This window comes from Hylobates moloch, unplaced genomic scaffold (assembly GCF_009828535.3).
Source record: "Hylobates moloch isolate HMO894 unplaced genomic scaffold, HMol_V3 SCAFFOLD_6, whole genome shotgun sequence".
Taxonomy (NCBI): Eukaryota; Metazoa; Chordata; class Mammalia; order Primates; family Hylobatidae; genus Hylobates; species Hylobates moloch.
Window position 1 is genome coordinate 102676634 of NW_026652281.1, and position 15600 is coordinate 102692233.

Below are 15600 nucleotides of genomic sequence, written 5' to 3' on the forward strand. Positions count from 1 at the left end.
ACTGCAAGCTCCACCTCCCGGGTTCACGCCATTCTCCTGTCTCAGCCTCTCCGAGTAGCTGGGACTACAGGCGCCCGCCACCACGCCCGGCTAATTTTTTTTTGTATTTTTAGTAGAGATGGGGTTTCACCGTGGTCTCGATCTCCTGACCTCGTGATCCGCCCGCCTCGGCCTCCCAGAGTGCTGGGATTACAAGCGTGAGCCACCGCGCCCGGCCTAACATTCTTAAGAAAGAATCCTTGGTCTGGCCCAGGCCATCCCAGTGGCACATGCCTGTAGTCCTAGCTACTTGGGAGGCTGAGGCGGGAGGATCGCTTGATCCCAGGAGTTCCAGCCCAGCCTAAGCAACATAATGAGACCTTCATCTCTAAACATAAAAATAAAGAAAGAATCCATGCACTAACTACCCTGATTTCCACAATGCTAATGAGTTTCCAATTCTTTCAGAAAAATAATAAACAACCAGCAATCTAGAAGTCTATTTTCTGTTAAGAAGTGATAAAGCAGACTTTATTTATATAAGGAAAATTCAGATTGGATTGACTTTTAAAACTAAAGTATTTTGACAGGGTGCAGTGGCTCACGCTTGTAGTTCCAGCACTTGGAAAGGCAGAGACGGGAGCATTGCTTGATCCCAGGAGTTTGAGACCAACCTGGGCAATGTGGCAAAACCCTGTCTCTACCAAAAAAAAAAAAAAAAATTAGCCAGCTGTGGTGGTGTGCACCTGTAGTCCCAGCTACTCAGGAAGCTGAGGTGGGATGATTGCTTGAACTCAAGAGGCTGAGATTACAATGAGCCGAGATTGCACCACTGCACTCCAGCCTGGGTGACAGAGCAAGACAAGACCCTGTTTCAAAAACAAACAACAAAAACTATTTTATTAAGATGATAGGTTAAAATTTTTAACATTTTTTATACTTGGAGTTTTCCAAGCCTTATTTCCATAGTCCCCAAATTGAACTATATCACTACAAATTAAGTGCCATCTGTTGTGATAGTTTACTGCTATCACAATGGAGTTACATAACTCTTATGATAACAGGAGTTATACAATGTATAGTAAAAAAAATTCAGAGCAGGTGACTCCAACTATTTAGGCAGCAATCAGTACTTCCCTGTAGCTCTTGTCCCCAGGTCATCTGCAAGATAATATAACTAAAGAGGCAATGAAATGTAGACGCTAGGGGCAGGAGTTCATAGTCGTATAATGTGAATCCTGGCCCCACCACTTACTGGCTCTTATGAACTGAATGTTTGTGTACCCCATCCCCAAACTGATATGTTGAAGCCCTACTCCCATTGTTACTGTACTTGAAGATAGGGCATTTATGGAGGTAATTAAGGTTAGATAAAGGCATAAGAGTGGGGCTCTGATCCAGTAGGGTTAGTGTCCTTATGAGAAGAGACAGGAGAGAGCTCTCTCTCTCTCTCTCTCTCTCTCGCTCTCTGCCGTATGAGGACACAGTGAGAAGATGGATGTCTGCATGCCAGAAAGAGGTTCCTCACGGGGAACCAAATTGGTTGGCACGTTGATCTGGGATTGCTGGTCTCCAGAAATGTGAGAAAATAAATTTCTGTTGTTTAAGCCACTCCATCTATGGTATTTTCGTATGGCATCCTGAGATGACTAAAAACACTAGCTGTGTGATGCTGGCAAGTTATTAAATCTCTCCAGGCCTCAGATTTCTCCTTCCTAAGATAGGATAATGCTGCCCACAAGATTCTGGGCAGTTGAATGGGATAACATGTGTAAAGGGCCGTGCCTAGCACAGTATCTAGCGTGCAGTACAGTTCCTAAACGAAGACTCTTGTTTGTTACTGCTTGTACTTTAGCATTTTGTACTTAGGGTTTCCACCCTTCTCCAGATGTCTGTCTTGTGCAGTAGTGTGTAAAATCACAAAGCATGGATTTCAGCCCTCTTTCACTGGGCTGGAATAGGCCCCATCTCTAGCGAGTGAGCCTGGTGGCAGCCTCACTTCCATGGCCCAGCACGGTTTTGTTTCTCTCTGCTGATCACACAGGCAGAAATAACTCTTCTGAATTAACCAAAAAACAGTTTTTTGAAAAGTTATTTAAGTTCATGGTTGATGTTTTATCATTCATAATGTAATATAATTTGATACAGGATGAGAGTGACCATATTACTTATTGTCACTGTATTACTCCTAAAAGTATAAGATCATGTTTAAAATAACTGAAATTATGTAACATTTTGACCCACAAATTTATTGACCAACAAATCGATTTTATTATATTGCTAGCCCTAGAAAAATTGTTTCATTCAAAAAACATTTTCAAAAATGTTTTTAAATAAAATAACGTGCACATTAAAGCAAAATAAAAGTTATATCTTTATGTTAATCTTCTGAACATTAAGATTAATAAGCAGAATACTTAGTCTTGATACTTATGCACTTTATTAGTCTCTTATTTATATCTGTATCTAATATTTTTCTGAAGAATATATAGATTTTTCAATATGGTTTTGTTTTTCTTTTTTTTCTTTTTTTTTCAGACAGAGTCTTGCTCTGTCACCCAGGCTGGAGTACAATGGCAGAATCTGGGCTCACCGCAACCTCCGCCTCCAGGGTTCAAGTGATTCTCCTGCCTCAGCCTCCTGAGTAGCTGGGTTTACAGGCATGTGCCACCATGCCCAGCGAATTTTGTGTTTTTAGTAGAGACGGGGTTTCTCCATGTTGGTCAGGCTGGTCTTCAACTCCTGACCTCAGGTGATCTGCCCGCCTCAGCCTCCTAAAGTGCTGGGATTACAGGCATGAGCCTCTTTTTTCTTTTTTTTTTTTTTTTGTGACAGAGTCTTGCTTTGTTGCTCAGGCCGGAGTGCAGTGGTACAATGACAGCTCACTACAGCCTCGAGCTCCTGCCGTGCTTGGCTAATTTTTTTTATTTTTTGTAAAGATGAGGTCTTACCATGTTGGCCAGGCTGGTCTTGAATTGCTGGCTTCAAATGATCCTCCTGCCACAGCCTCCCAAAGCACTAGGATTGTAGGCATGAGCCACTGCATCTAGCCCCTTTTATTTTCTTCATAAAAGTGCCCACAATACGCTTCAGAGTTGCATATTAGTAAATTTGGAACTGCTGACATCTTCAATTGAGTGTCTGTAAACTATGTAAAAAATTGACAAAATACTCTCTAACAAATGCTGAAGTATCTGGTAAACTAAGAGCTAAATGGAAGGGAGTCAATTCCATTTTTGAAATATTAAATTGTATAACTATTTCAGCTGAAATATTTTCACAGGTGTTGTCTCTGCTTTTGTCCAGAGTACCTTTCTTTGACAAGTTTGGTATAAGACGATACCTGTCGAAGCTGTCTCTATTTATGATTCTGTCTCTATCATTCTTCTGAAAATTTTGCCAAGTTCAGTTACTTCAGAATCAAATCATTTCCAGTTAAAAATGGAATTCCATCCAAGATTCTTTTCCCAAAAAGAAACAGAAGACACGTGACCAGATGCGGTGGCTCATGCTTGTAATCCCTGCACTCTTGAGAGGCCGAGACAGGTGGATCACTTGAGGTCAGGAGTTCGAGACCAGCCTGGCCAACATGGTGAAACTCCGTCTCTACTGAAAATTCAAAAATTAGCCATGGTGGCACGTGCCTGTGGTTCCAGCTACTCAGGAGGCTGAGGCAGGAGAATTACTTAAACTCAGGAGGTGGAGGTTGCAGTGAGCTGAGATTGTGCCACTGCACTCCAGCCTGGGCAGCAGAGTGAGACTCCATCTCAAAAAAACATGAGGCCAGGCGCAGTGGCTCATGCCTGTAATCCCAGCACTTTGGAAAGCTGAGGCGGGCAAATCACCTGAGGTAAGGAGTTCGAGAACAGCCTGGCCAACAAGATGAAACGTGTCTCAACCAAAACTACAAAAATTAGCCGGGCGTGGTGGAGGGCACCTGTAGTCCCAATTACTTGGGAGGCTGAGGCAGGAGAATGGCGTGAACCCAGGAGGCGGAACTTGCAGTGAGCCGAGATCGTGCCACTGCACTCCAAGCCTGGGCAACAGAGCGAGACTCCATCTCAAAAAAAAAAAAAAAAAAAAAACACCAAACTGTTATTTGCAGAAGATTCATGTACTTAGAAAATCTAAGATAATTTACAAACTATTAAGAAAACTAACACGTGAATTTCACAGGGCATTAGATGTAATACAAGGTCAGTAACCATAAGTTACATTTCTATATACCAGCAATAAACAAAGACAAAGGTGACACTGCAGTGCAGACAAGGGTTGGGGGGCAGGGGGTAGGTCTCTTCAGTAAATGGCGCTGGGACAATAAAACATTTCTGTGAGGGGAAAATATATCAGAGCCCCTTAATACCATTCACAAAAATCAATTTCAGATGGATAGCAGTTTATAAAATGTGAAACAGTAAAGCTTTTTTTTTTTTTTTTTTTTTTTTTTTTTGAGACAGAGTCTACCTCTGTCACCAGGCTGGAGTGCAGTGGCATGATCTCAGCTCACTGTAACCTCTGCCTCCCGGGTTCAAGTGATTCTCCTGCCTCAGCCTCCCGAGTAGCTGGGACTACAGGTGCGTGCCATCGTACCCTGCTAATTTTTGTATTTTTAGTAGAGACGAGGTTTCACCATGTTGGCCAGGCTGATCTCGATCTCTTGACCTCATGATCCACCTGCCTCGGCCTCCCAAAGTGCTGGGATTACAGGCATGAGCCGAAATAGTAAAGCTTTTTAAAGGAAAATGAGAAGATCATTTTGTGACCTTGGAGTAGGCAAAAACTTGAACAGGACACAAAAGATGCTAAACTGTAAATAAATGGATAAATAACGAATTATGGCAAAACCAAGAACTGTTTATCAAAAGACAGTATTAAGAGAATGTAAAGGCAACTTGAACAGTGGTGGAAAATATTTTCTGGCAAAGGACTTACATGAAATATGTAGAGGCCAGGTGCAGTGGCTCACGCCTGTAATCCCAACACTTTGGGAGGCCAGGGTGGGCAGATCACTTGAGGCCAGGAGTTCGAGACCAGCCTGGCCAATATGGCAAAACCCCATCTCTACTAAAAAATACAAAAATTAGCCAGGTATGGTGGCACACACCTGTAATCCCAGCTACTCAGGAGGCTGAGGCAGGAGAATCCCACGAACCTGGGAGGCAGAGGTTTCAGTGAGCCGAGATCACGTCACTGCACTCCAGCCTGGGCAACAGAGCAAGATTCTATCTCAAAAAAAAAATACATATATATGTGTGTGTGTGCGTATATAAAGAACTCTTACATTTCAGTGAGAAAATATTTTCATTGAAAGGAAACACAGACAACCTAAAAGAAATTGGCGAAAGACATTTAACAGGCAGTTCACAAACAGGCTATGCAAATGAAAAGGATTCAGCTTTCTTGGTCATCAGAAAAATAATTATTAAAACTACAGTACTACCACACAGTCATCAGAATGGTTAAAATGAAAAAGACAATACCAAACATTGACAAGAATATAGAGCAGCAGTTGGTGTGTTGGTTATGTAAGATTGGCACAACATTTGGAAAACTGGCTGTAAATGTGCAAGCTGCGCATGCATATATACATATACACTGTGATCTAGCAGTTCTACTCCAAGGCATGATGGCAACAGGAGTGAATATGCATATTCATCAGAAAATATGTGCTAGGACATTTATAACAGTATTATTAGTAATAGCTAGAAATTGTAAACTGCGCAAATGGCCATTAACAGTGAAATTTATAAAGTGCGTGGTCACACAAATACAATGAGAATGAAAAGCTACAACTAACACCAATATGTGTGAGTTCCTCGAAAATATTGAGGGTACAGAGCAGGCCAGTTATGGTGCCTCACCCTTGTAATCCCAGCACTTTGGGAGGCCGAGGCAGGAGGGTTGTTTCAGGCCAGGAGTTGAAGAGCCTGAAATTTAAAAATTTCGAAAATTTTTAAAAATTGACCGGGTGCAGTGGCTCATGCCTGTAATCCCAGCACTTTGGGAGGCCGAGGTGGGCAGATCACAAGGTCAGGAGTTCGAGACCAGCTTGGCCAGTATGGTGAAACCCCGTCTCAACTAAAAATACAAAAATTAGCTGGGTATGGTAGTGGCTTCCTGTAGTCCAAGCTACCTGGGAGGCTGAGGCAGGAGAATCGCTTGAACCCAGCAGGCAGAGGTTGCAGTGGGCCGAGATCACGCCACTGCACTCCAGCCTGAGTGACAGAGCTAGACTCCATCTCAAAAAAATTTTAAAAATTAGCCAGGCATGGTGGCACACACTTGTAGTCCTAGTTACTTGGGAGGTTGAGGTAGGTCGATCACTTGAGCCCAGGTGGTCAAGGCTGCAGTGAGCCATGATTGCGCCATTGCACTTCAACCTGGGCTACAGACTGCCTCAAAAAAATAAATGATTTAAAAAACAGCACATGTTATATGAATCGATTTATGTAAAAGTACAAAATCAGGTAAAACCGATACATGTTTTTCCCCCCATTTGTTTCTTTTTATACTAAGTAAAAAAGAGGCAAAATTAAGCAAAACGCCTCTTGGTAATAGGAAAGCCATAAGTAGTATTCACAAAATTATGGATAGTGGTCACCTCTAGGAACAGGAGGGAAACAGGGTAGAGCAGCACAGAAACCGAAATGCCCAAAGTCTATTCATCGTTAACACATGCTTTAGAAGTAAGGGTTATGGTGCCCTCTTGGGTGGAGGGGGCTAATTACTGGAATGGAGCAGGAGGCTTCCAGGATGCTGATACTGTTTTGTTTCTTCATATGGCTCTAGTTATATGGGCGAGTTCAATTTGTGAAAATTTATCAAGCTGAGTTTAGGACAGTGCGGTCCTGTAGAATTAATATATAAGCCATATACTGTAATTTAAATTTTTCTAGAAAAAAATAAAATTTTCTAGATGCCCATTTTAAAAGTTGGAAAAAGAAACAAGTGTGATTTTTACATTTTATTTAACCCAGTATACCCAAAAGTATTATTTGAACATATAACCGATATAAAAATGTATTGAGATATATTATTTTGGTAATGAGTATTTGAAATTCAGGGTGTATAGTCTAGTTACATTGCTTCTCAACTGATATTAATTTTTTTTTCTTTTTTGAGACAAGGTCTCACTATACCACAAACTCCTGGGCTCAAGTGATCATCCCACCTCAGCCTGGTACTACAGGTGTGTGCCACTGTACCCAATAGACTATTCATATTTCAAGTTTGCAGTAGTCATCTGTGGCATGTGACTGTCATATTGGACAGCATAGCCTTAAGATACATATACTTTTTTTATATGTGTAAAATACTGCAATAAAATATTTCAAAGGTTTTTCTATAAATGAAGATATTTCTGAGTACAGTTATAAAGATTCAAATTTAAATTGTATTTTCATCTTTTGGTTTAAGTTTGAATGTGTTCTTTACACACTTGGTTGTTTTTTGTTTGTTTGTTTTTGAGATGGAGTCTTTTTCCATTTCCCAGGCTGGAGTACAGTGGCACGATCTCAGCTCACTGCAGCCTCCGGCTCCTGGGTTCAAACCATTCTCCTGCCTCAGCCTCCCGAATAGCAGGGATTATAGGAACCCTCTACCACGCCCAGCTAATTTTTGTGTTTTTAGTAGAGACAGGGTTTCACCATGTTGGCCAGACTGGTCTCGAACTCCTGACCTCAGGTGATCTGCCACACTTGGTTTTTTTAATATAATTCTCTCAAAGCTTGAAAAAAATGAAGATTTTGGCAATTTACCATTGAATAATCAGAGATTTCCAACTAATTTTAAACAAAACGTTACTACAAAGACTCATTTACCAAAAGAAGGTCAGTATTATTGTAGGAACTAGGTTGGTTTTAGCATAGTTCTTGAGACTCAAGTTTTCTAAAAATCCAGTGTGTACTGTCATGAGATTATTTTTTTAATTCTTCATCAGCTTTGTCAAAATTCTACAGTTCAGTTACTTTAACTATGGATATATAAAGATATTTGTAAGTTATATAAACTATAACTTCTAAAGGATAGAATGTTTCATTTCTTTGGATGCAGTTATAAATTATATGTGTACCACTACTAGTTCCTAGTAGATTTCTAATTCAATGAGAATGGTGTTTTCTTAGACAATATGTGTTCCACCAACATTTGTATTACCAATATAAGCCAATAATTTTATCTTCATTGTTGTACTTTTTAAATGACTTTGTTTTGGCAATCACAAAACAATATTTCACCTTCAATATAATGACCTTGCAAAGTTTTATTTGATTCCATGATTGGATTAGAAAAATTGAACCATTATTGGAATTGATGAATTTTCTATTTGAAGTACCTGATGACACTGCTGTAAAATCAGTGTCTTTTTGTTTGCAAGGCTTTTCTGTTCATGAAGCAACGTATAAACAGCTTTACTTTTTACATATGCACAAAAATGTGGGTGAAATTAATTTGGAAGAGTCATTTAAGTGAAAAGTTACGCGCTACAGATTGATGTGTTAAATGTACCATTTGCAGCTGCACATACTGATTGTCTTTTATGTAAATACTGATGCTTCTTCAGCAGATTTATTTCTTTTGGTTTTCATGTGATCAGTGATATTCTGGTCCCCACAGAGAATAGTAAATGTTGATATTTTGTGCAAATTAGATGTTCATCATCAACTTTCTTGGAAACAAATTTGATTCTTAATTTTTTAATTAAGCATGAACTTCCAGTTTTTAAACTCTGCTGCAGAAAGGTGTTACCGACCGAACTGTAAAATATATATAGTTGTAGATTTAGACAATAAATAAAGACACAATTTAAATACAGTGAAGAGAGAATTACTACAACAAGAGTACCGAACTGTAAAATATATATAGTTGTAGATTTAGTAAATAAAGACAATTTAAATACAGTGAAGAGAGAATTACTACAACAAGAGTGGTCAGAATATTCTGTGTATGCTCTATGACAGAACTGCTAAGCCTTTATTTTCCACATGGATTTCATTTACACCCAACTATGTTTTATGATGACCCCACCTGGCTACATTGTGCAGGTTGTGGTATAGACTTTGGAGTAACAGACTAGTAGTGTAACAAGTGGCTGGTGGGGACGGAAGAACTGAAAACCTTATCCTACCCAAACCTGAATGGAGTTGGTTGTTCCTAGCCATTTGAGCCTACTTTGTGGGTGAGCACGTGGTTTTTATTAGCAGCTGCCCTTTATGCTGTCCTTGAAAGGGAGGTGTTAGATTGCAGCAGGAAAGGATCAGGATAATACTGGTAATTGCTGATTGTCTTTCCATTTTACCATTTGTTAAAGTGTGAATTTTGTTCACTGCACATATGTCTCACATGTCATTAGAAAGTACCAAGACAAGCTGGGCACGGTGGCTCATTCCTGTGATCCCAGCATTTTGGGAGGTTGAGGCAGGAGGATCACTTGATACCAGGAGTTCAAGACCAGTCTGGACAACACAGCGAGACCTCATCTCTCTATAAAAAATTTAAAAATTAGCTCTGGTGGCACACACCTGTAGTCCCTGCCACTTGGGAGCCTGAGGCAGGAGGATCATTTGAGCTTGGGAGGTTGAGGCTGCAGTGAGCTGTGATCACGCCGCTGCACTCCAGCCTGGGCTTCAGAGCGAGACCCCTTCTCTAAAAAAGAGAGTAAAGAAAAGATCAAAACAGAAGATGGAACAAGAAAGTGAAGGCTACTAAATATCTCCAGGCTTATTTTGCTGCAAATATTAATAATAATACTTTTTATTCTTTTTTTGAAATGGAGTTTTGCTCTTGTTGCCCAGGCTGGAGTGCAGTGGAGTGATCTCGGCTCACCGCAACCTCCGCCTTCAGGGGTTCAAGTGATTCTTCTGCCTCAGCCTCCCGAGTAGCTGGGATTACAGGGGCCTGCCACCATGCCTGGCTAATTTTTTGTATTTATTTTTTAGTAGAGACGGGGTTTCACCATGTTGGCCAGGCCGGTCTCTTGAACTCCCAACCTCAGGTGATCCACCGGCCTTGGCCTCCCAAAGTGCTTGAGCTTATAGGTGTGAGCCACCACACCAGGCCCACAGTTTTTTCCTGTCATCAGCAGATGTGTCCCAGTTGATACCTAAGTGCATAGAAAGCCGTGGGAAATTGGGAACAGCATTCTTTTGCAGATACCTCTGGCTCATATAGTATGTCCTGAGAATATAGTAGGTCCATGTTATGATGTTCAGTCAAATGTTTGAATTTTATGTATCCATAAGTGCTCGTTGAATAATAGCATTTACTGAATGCTGTGAGTATGCTTAAGCACTTTTTATGTGTTATTTAATCTTTACAACAGTCTTGTTATAAAGTATTACTATGCCTTTCTTACATGTGAATTTACTGAGGCTTAGAGAAATGAAATAACGTTGCCCTGGGTTATAAAGCTAGTAAGTGCATCATAAGAATGGGAATTTGATTACATCTTTCCATTCTGTTTACGTTATAGACATTGTCACTGAAAATTTTGAGTATTAGAAAACCCCACTGACAGTGACAAATAAAGGATTTATCACACAGAACAAGATATCCAGCAGTACACAGGCCTGGTATAGCACTTAATTATGTTATCAGAGGCCCTGGGTCTTTTTTTTTTTGACCCCGACGTGATATGAGGTCTTTTAATCTTGCTGCTGTACCATGCTCATTGTGTGACTATGTCCTCATTATTATGTTTGCAAGATGGCTGCTGCATCTCTGAGCACTGCATCAGTTCCTAAGAAGGTGGAATGGTGAAATGTCTCAAACTTTCTTGGAAGCCCCATTAGGTGACTTGTGTTTCTGTCTCATTGGCTACAACTGAGTTACGTGGCCACCCCTTGCTGCAGTGAATCTAGGAAAGTGAGTAGTATTGATGACTTTTCTGGTATTGTTTTGGATCTTTTAGTTTCTTCAAGTGTACCATCAAAACTCCTGGTATTCTGGCCAGGCACGGTGGCTCATGCCTATAAGCCCAGGATTTTGGGAGGCCAAGTCAGGCAAATCACTTGAGGTCAGGAGTTCGAGACCAGCCGGGCATGGTGGTGCACACCTGTGGTCCCAGCTACTCGGGAGGCTGAAGCAAGATAATTGCTTGAACCTGGGAGGTTGCAGTGAGCAGAGATCACACTGCTGCACTCCAGCCTGGGCAACAGAGTGAGACTCTGTCTCAAAAAAAAAAAAAAAAAAAAAATCTAGTATTCAGAAGTGTGTGGCGGCAAAGGCCAAGCATCCTGGGCTGTATGCAGTGAGGGAGCTTTTTTAAGTTGGGGGCATTGAGGTCAGATTGTGCTTTAAAGGCATACTCCAATGGCTGTGTGGTAGATTGGATTGAGGAGTGACCAAATGGAAGCAAGGAGAGACTGCTGAGGAGACTTTTGCAATGGTCCAAGTGAGATTTTAGGGGCCTGAACTAGGAAATTTTTTATAGGAATGAAGAGGAGACTGAAGATTCCAAAAATGTATAGGACATCAAGTGGGTAGGACTTAGCGGTTGATTGATTGTGCAGACAAGGAGAGAGTGAAGAGTCAAAGATGATGGCTCAGATTTCTCGCAGAAAAAAAAATTGTGCCACCAACAAAGACCAAAAAAGAGTAGAGGAGAAAGTTTAAGTTGGTTACCTTTTTAGACACAATGTGTCCTGAGGTATCTGGGTTTCCGTCATGTGCAGATCTTTAGCCACTAACTGGCAAAAGACAGATTTGTTATATGTTAATAAATATATTTTCCTTAATAATTTCCCTTGAGATTTTATTTGCTTTTTGTTGTCCAGAAGTTTCCAACATTTGTGTAGTCAGTGCTGTTCATCTTCATTTATATTTCTGGCTTTAGTTCATAGAGCCTTTCTTTTCCCCAAATGATAGAAGTATTTACCACATTTTTTAGCCTTAAATATTGTATTGATCAAGATTTTATTTTGATGAGTAGGATTAAGTAGGTAAAGAAAACGGAAGAGCATTTTCAATTGTTAGAATATGATTAACATGACATGTTTCCAAGGTGTAGCATAAAATATGAAATACTGAAATTTTCTTTTAAAAGTACCTCTGACATTTTTTTTAATGGCGTTGATGTTTCAGAAATACTGTGCTGTTTGTTTCCGTCGGAATAAAAAAGGCTGGACAAGGTGGCTTGCACCTGTAATCCCAGCACTTTGAGAGGCCGAGACGGGAGGATCTCTTGAGGCCAGGAGTTTGAGACCAGCCTGGTCAACATAGCAAGACCCAGTCTCTACAAAAACTAAAAAAAAAAATTAACCAGGCGCAGTGGTGCGTGCCTATAGTCCAGCTGCTTGGGAGGCTGAGGCAGGAGAATTGCTGTAATGGGGTTAAGCCTATGATTTTCAGGTTGCGGTGAGCTATGATTCCACCACTGCACTTGTACTCCAGCCTGAGTAACAGAGCGGGATGCTGTTTCTTTTTTTTTTTTTCTTTTCTTTTCTTTTCTTTTCCTTTTTTTTGAGACAGGCTGGAGTGCAATGGCATGATCTCGGCTCACTGCAACCTTCGCCTCCTGGGTTTTAAGCTATTCTCCTGCCTCAGCGTCCCAAATAGCTGGGATTACAAGCATGCACCACAACATCCAGCTAATTTCTGTATTTTTAGTAGAGATGCGGTTTCACCATGTTGGTCAGACTGGTCTCGAACTCCTGACCTCAAGTGATCTGCCCGCCTCGGCCTCCCAAAGTGCTGAGATTACAGGTGTGAGCCACTGCGCCTGGCCACTGTTTCAGAAAAAAAAAAAAAAAAAAAAGCCCAAATCTTGTATTTTTTTTTATAAATCAAAATTAAAATAGGTGTTTCATGTATTCTGACAGCAGGAGGATGCATTAGCACAACAGGCCTTTGAAGAGGCTCGGAGAAGGACACGCGAATTTGAAGATAGAGACAGGTCTCATCGGGAGGAAATGGAGGTGAGAGTTTCACAGCTGCTGGCAGTAACTGGTTAGTACTTTCCCCCAAACTCTCAGGCTGTGTTTGTGATTTTTGTGCATAATGCTTTTTAATAGTTTAATTTTGTCTTTCATTTTTAAAAAGTTGTACTCTCTGACTTTGTATTTATTAAATATAATTGCTGTAAAGAAATTTATTCTAATTTTAAAGTTGTACATTAATTCCTCATTCATTGGTCTTCATAAAAATCATTTACTATAATAAGGTATATTTTCTCTTAATTCATTTACCCAAAATCTCACCTCTTTTGTTTTATTTTTCAAATTATTTGTAAAAATCAGCTTATGTTAACATAGACTGCATATTTTTAGAACATTATTAAAACTCTGGAATAATATTACTTTCCATTTTTCTATGAATATTTGTCTTGATTTTATAACTATAATTGTCGGTCATTTGTGTGACTTTAAAGGAAAATTTAATATTTTCAAACTATTCAAAGAACGGAATTAAACTTTTTCTTTTAGCCTTTCTATTGTAAAATACAGAAACAGAAATCAACATTAACAAATCTGTAGCTTCCTTTGCTGGTTTACTTAGGATACATTTTTAAAAATAATAATAATAAATAAAAAATCTGTAGCCCAGTGAATTACTATAAGGTTAACATCCTTACAACCACGATTTGGTCAAAAAATAAAACTTTGAGCCAGAGCAACTCTGTCTCTACAAAAAGTAAGAAAATTAGCTGGGTGTGGTGGCACATGCTTGTAGCCTTAGTTACTTGGTAGGCCAAGGTAGGAGAATTACTTGAGCCCTGGAGTTTGAGGTTACAGTGAGCAGTGATTGTGCCACTGTATTCCAGCCTGGATGACAAAGTGAGATCCTGTCTCTAGGAAATAAATAAATAATACATAAATAAACCTTTGACAGCTACCCCAGCAGCCCCTTCCATATATACATCTAATCATGACTTTCTCATGATTTCTGCTCAAAAGTAATCATTATTTCGATTTTTTTTTTTTTTTTTTTTTTTGAGATGGAGTCTTGCTCTGTCGCCCAGGCTGGAGTACAGTGGCGTGATCTTGGCTCACTGCAGCCTCTGCCTCCCAGGTTCAAGTGATTCTCCTGCCTCAGCATCCTGAGTAGCTGGGATTACAGGTGCACACCACCATGCCCGGCTAATTTTTGCATTTTTAGTCTAGGCATGGTTTCACCATGTTGGTCAGGCTGGTCTCAGACTCCTGACCTCATGATCCACCCACCTCAGTCTCCCAAAGTGCTGGGATTGATTACAGGCTTGAGCCACTGCGTCCGACCCATTATTTCTATTTTTATAGTTAATTTATTTCTTGTGTTTCTTTAGTTTTAGTACCCATTGAAGTTTAGTCTTGCCCAGTTTTAAAATTTGATCTTTTTTCCCCTGCTTTTTTTAATCTACCATGTTGGTTTCTGAATTTTGATGTGTCTTTTAATTGACAATGGAATTTTAATTTTTTTACCCAAAATTGTACTCTGCTTTAAACAGACCTCAATTATAAAAATTAATATTCAAAGTATATATAAATTGTTCAGAAATACAGATTTTCTTTAAAAATTATATTCTAGGGCCAGATGCGATGGCTCACACTTGTAATCCCAGCATTTTGGGAGGCTGAGGTGGGAGGATTACTTGAGGCTGGGAATTTGAGACCATCTTGGGCAAAATAGCAAGCCCCCATCTCTGCAAAAAAATAAAAAATTAGCCAGCATGGTGGCACATGCCTGTTGTCCTAGCTGCTCAGGAGGCTGAAGCAGGAGGATAGCTTGAGCCTAGGAGCTTAAGGCTGCAGGAGCTATGATCATGCCACTGTACTCCAGCGTGGATGACAGAGCAGGACCCTACCTCAAAAAAAAAAAAAAAAAAAAAAAGTATATTCTAGCAAAAATAATCAAGATAAGAACTAATGTGTTTGAAGAAGAGTGTTGTCAAATGTTACTATTATCATGCTTCAAGTTTATAAACTTTGTATCAACATGAACATTTCATACAAGAAATGGAAAAAGCACACATTCATCTTTGATAATCAAAACACATTAAAATATAATTATAATAAATCAACTAAACAGAACCATTTCCAGGTGTTAAAAATCAGTATTATATACCTAAGATTGTTAAATTCATGTCCTATATACTTTTGGAATCTACAGACAGTAGAATAGTGGTTGCCAGGGGAAATGGGGGTTAGTTATTTAAAGAGTACAGAGTTTCAGTTTTGCAAGATGAAGAGAGTTCTAGTTGGTTGCACAACAGTGTGAATGTACTTAACACTACTGAGTGTATGCTTTAAAAATGGCTAAGATGGTAAGTTTTATGATATGTGTATTTTACCCTTTTTTTAAGTTTTAAAGTCAATGTTACATAATGAAGAAAATTTGTGGGTTTTTTCCAAGCACAAAATTATATGTACACTATTATTTAAATTCAGGTGTGTGCGTACGTGTGTTTGTGTGCATGCATGAGTGCAGATAGTGGCTAAGAGCCCAGACTCTACAGCCACACAGAAGTCTGAATCTGGCTCTGTCATTTACTTTGTCAGCTTGGACAGCTTACTTCACTTTTCTATGACTGAGTTTCCTCATCTATAAAATAGGAGTAATAATCCTGCCTATCTCATATGGTCATTGTGAGGAGTAAATGAGTGAATACATGTGAAACCACTTTTAGAGTATGTGCCACTGACTAGGTGT

At 39.7% G+C, this 15600-nt stretch overlaps 1 protein-coding gene across 5 annotated transcripts in view; it reads left to right on the forward strand.

Moving 5' to 3' along the window:
• Positions 1-15600, forward strand: part of CBFB (core-binding factor subunit beta) — a 75934-nt gene that overhangs the window by 45028 nt on the left and 15306 nt on the right. For 3 of the 5 annotated variants that reach the window (XM_032157589.2, XM_032157592.2, XM_058441086.1), the window contains one exon: positions 12795-12890. In XM_032157589.2, coding sequence (XP_032013480.1) covers positions 12795-12890 — 96 coding nt within the window. Of the gene's footprint in view, positions 1-12794; positions 12922-15600 lie in introns of all 5 variants that reach the window. The other 2 variants (XM_032157591.2, XM_032157593.2) reach the window with 1 other exon arrangement.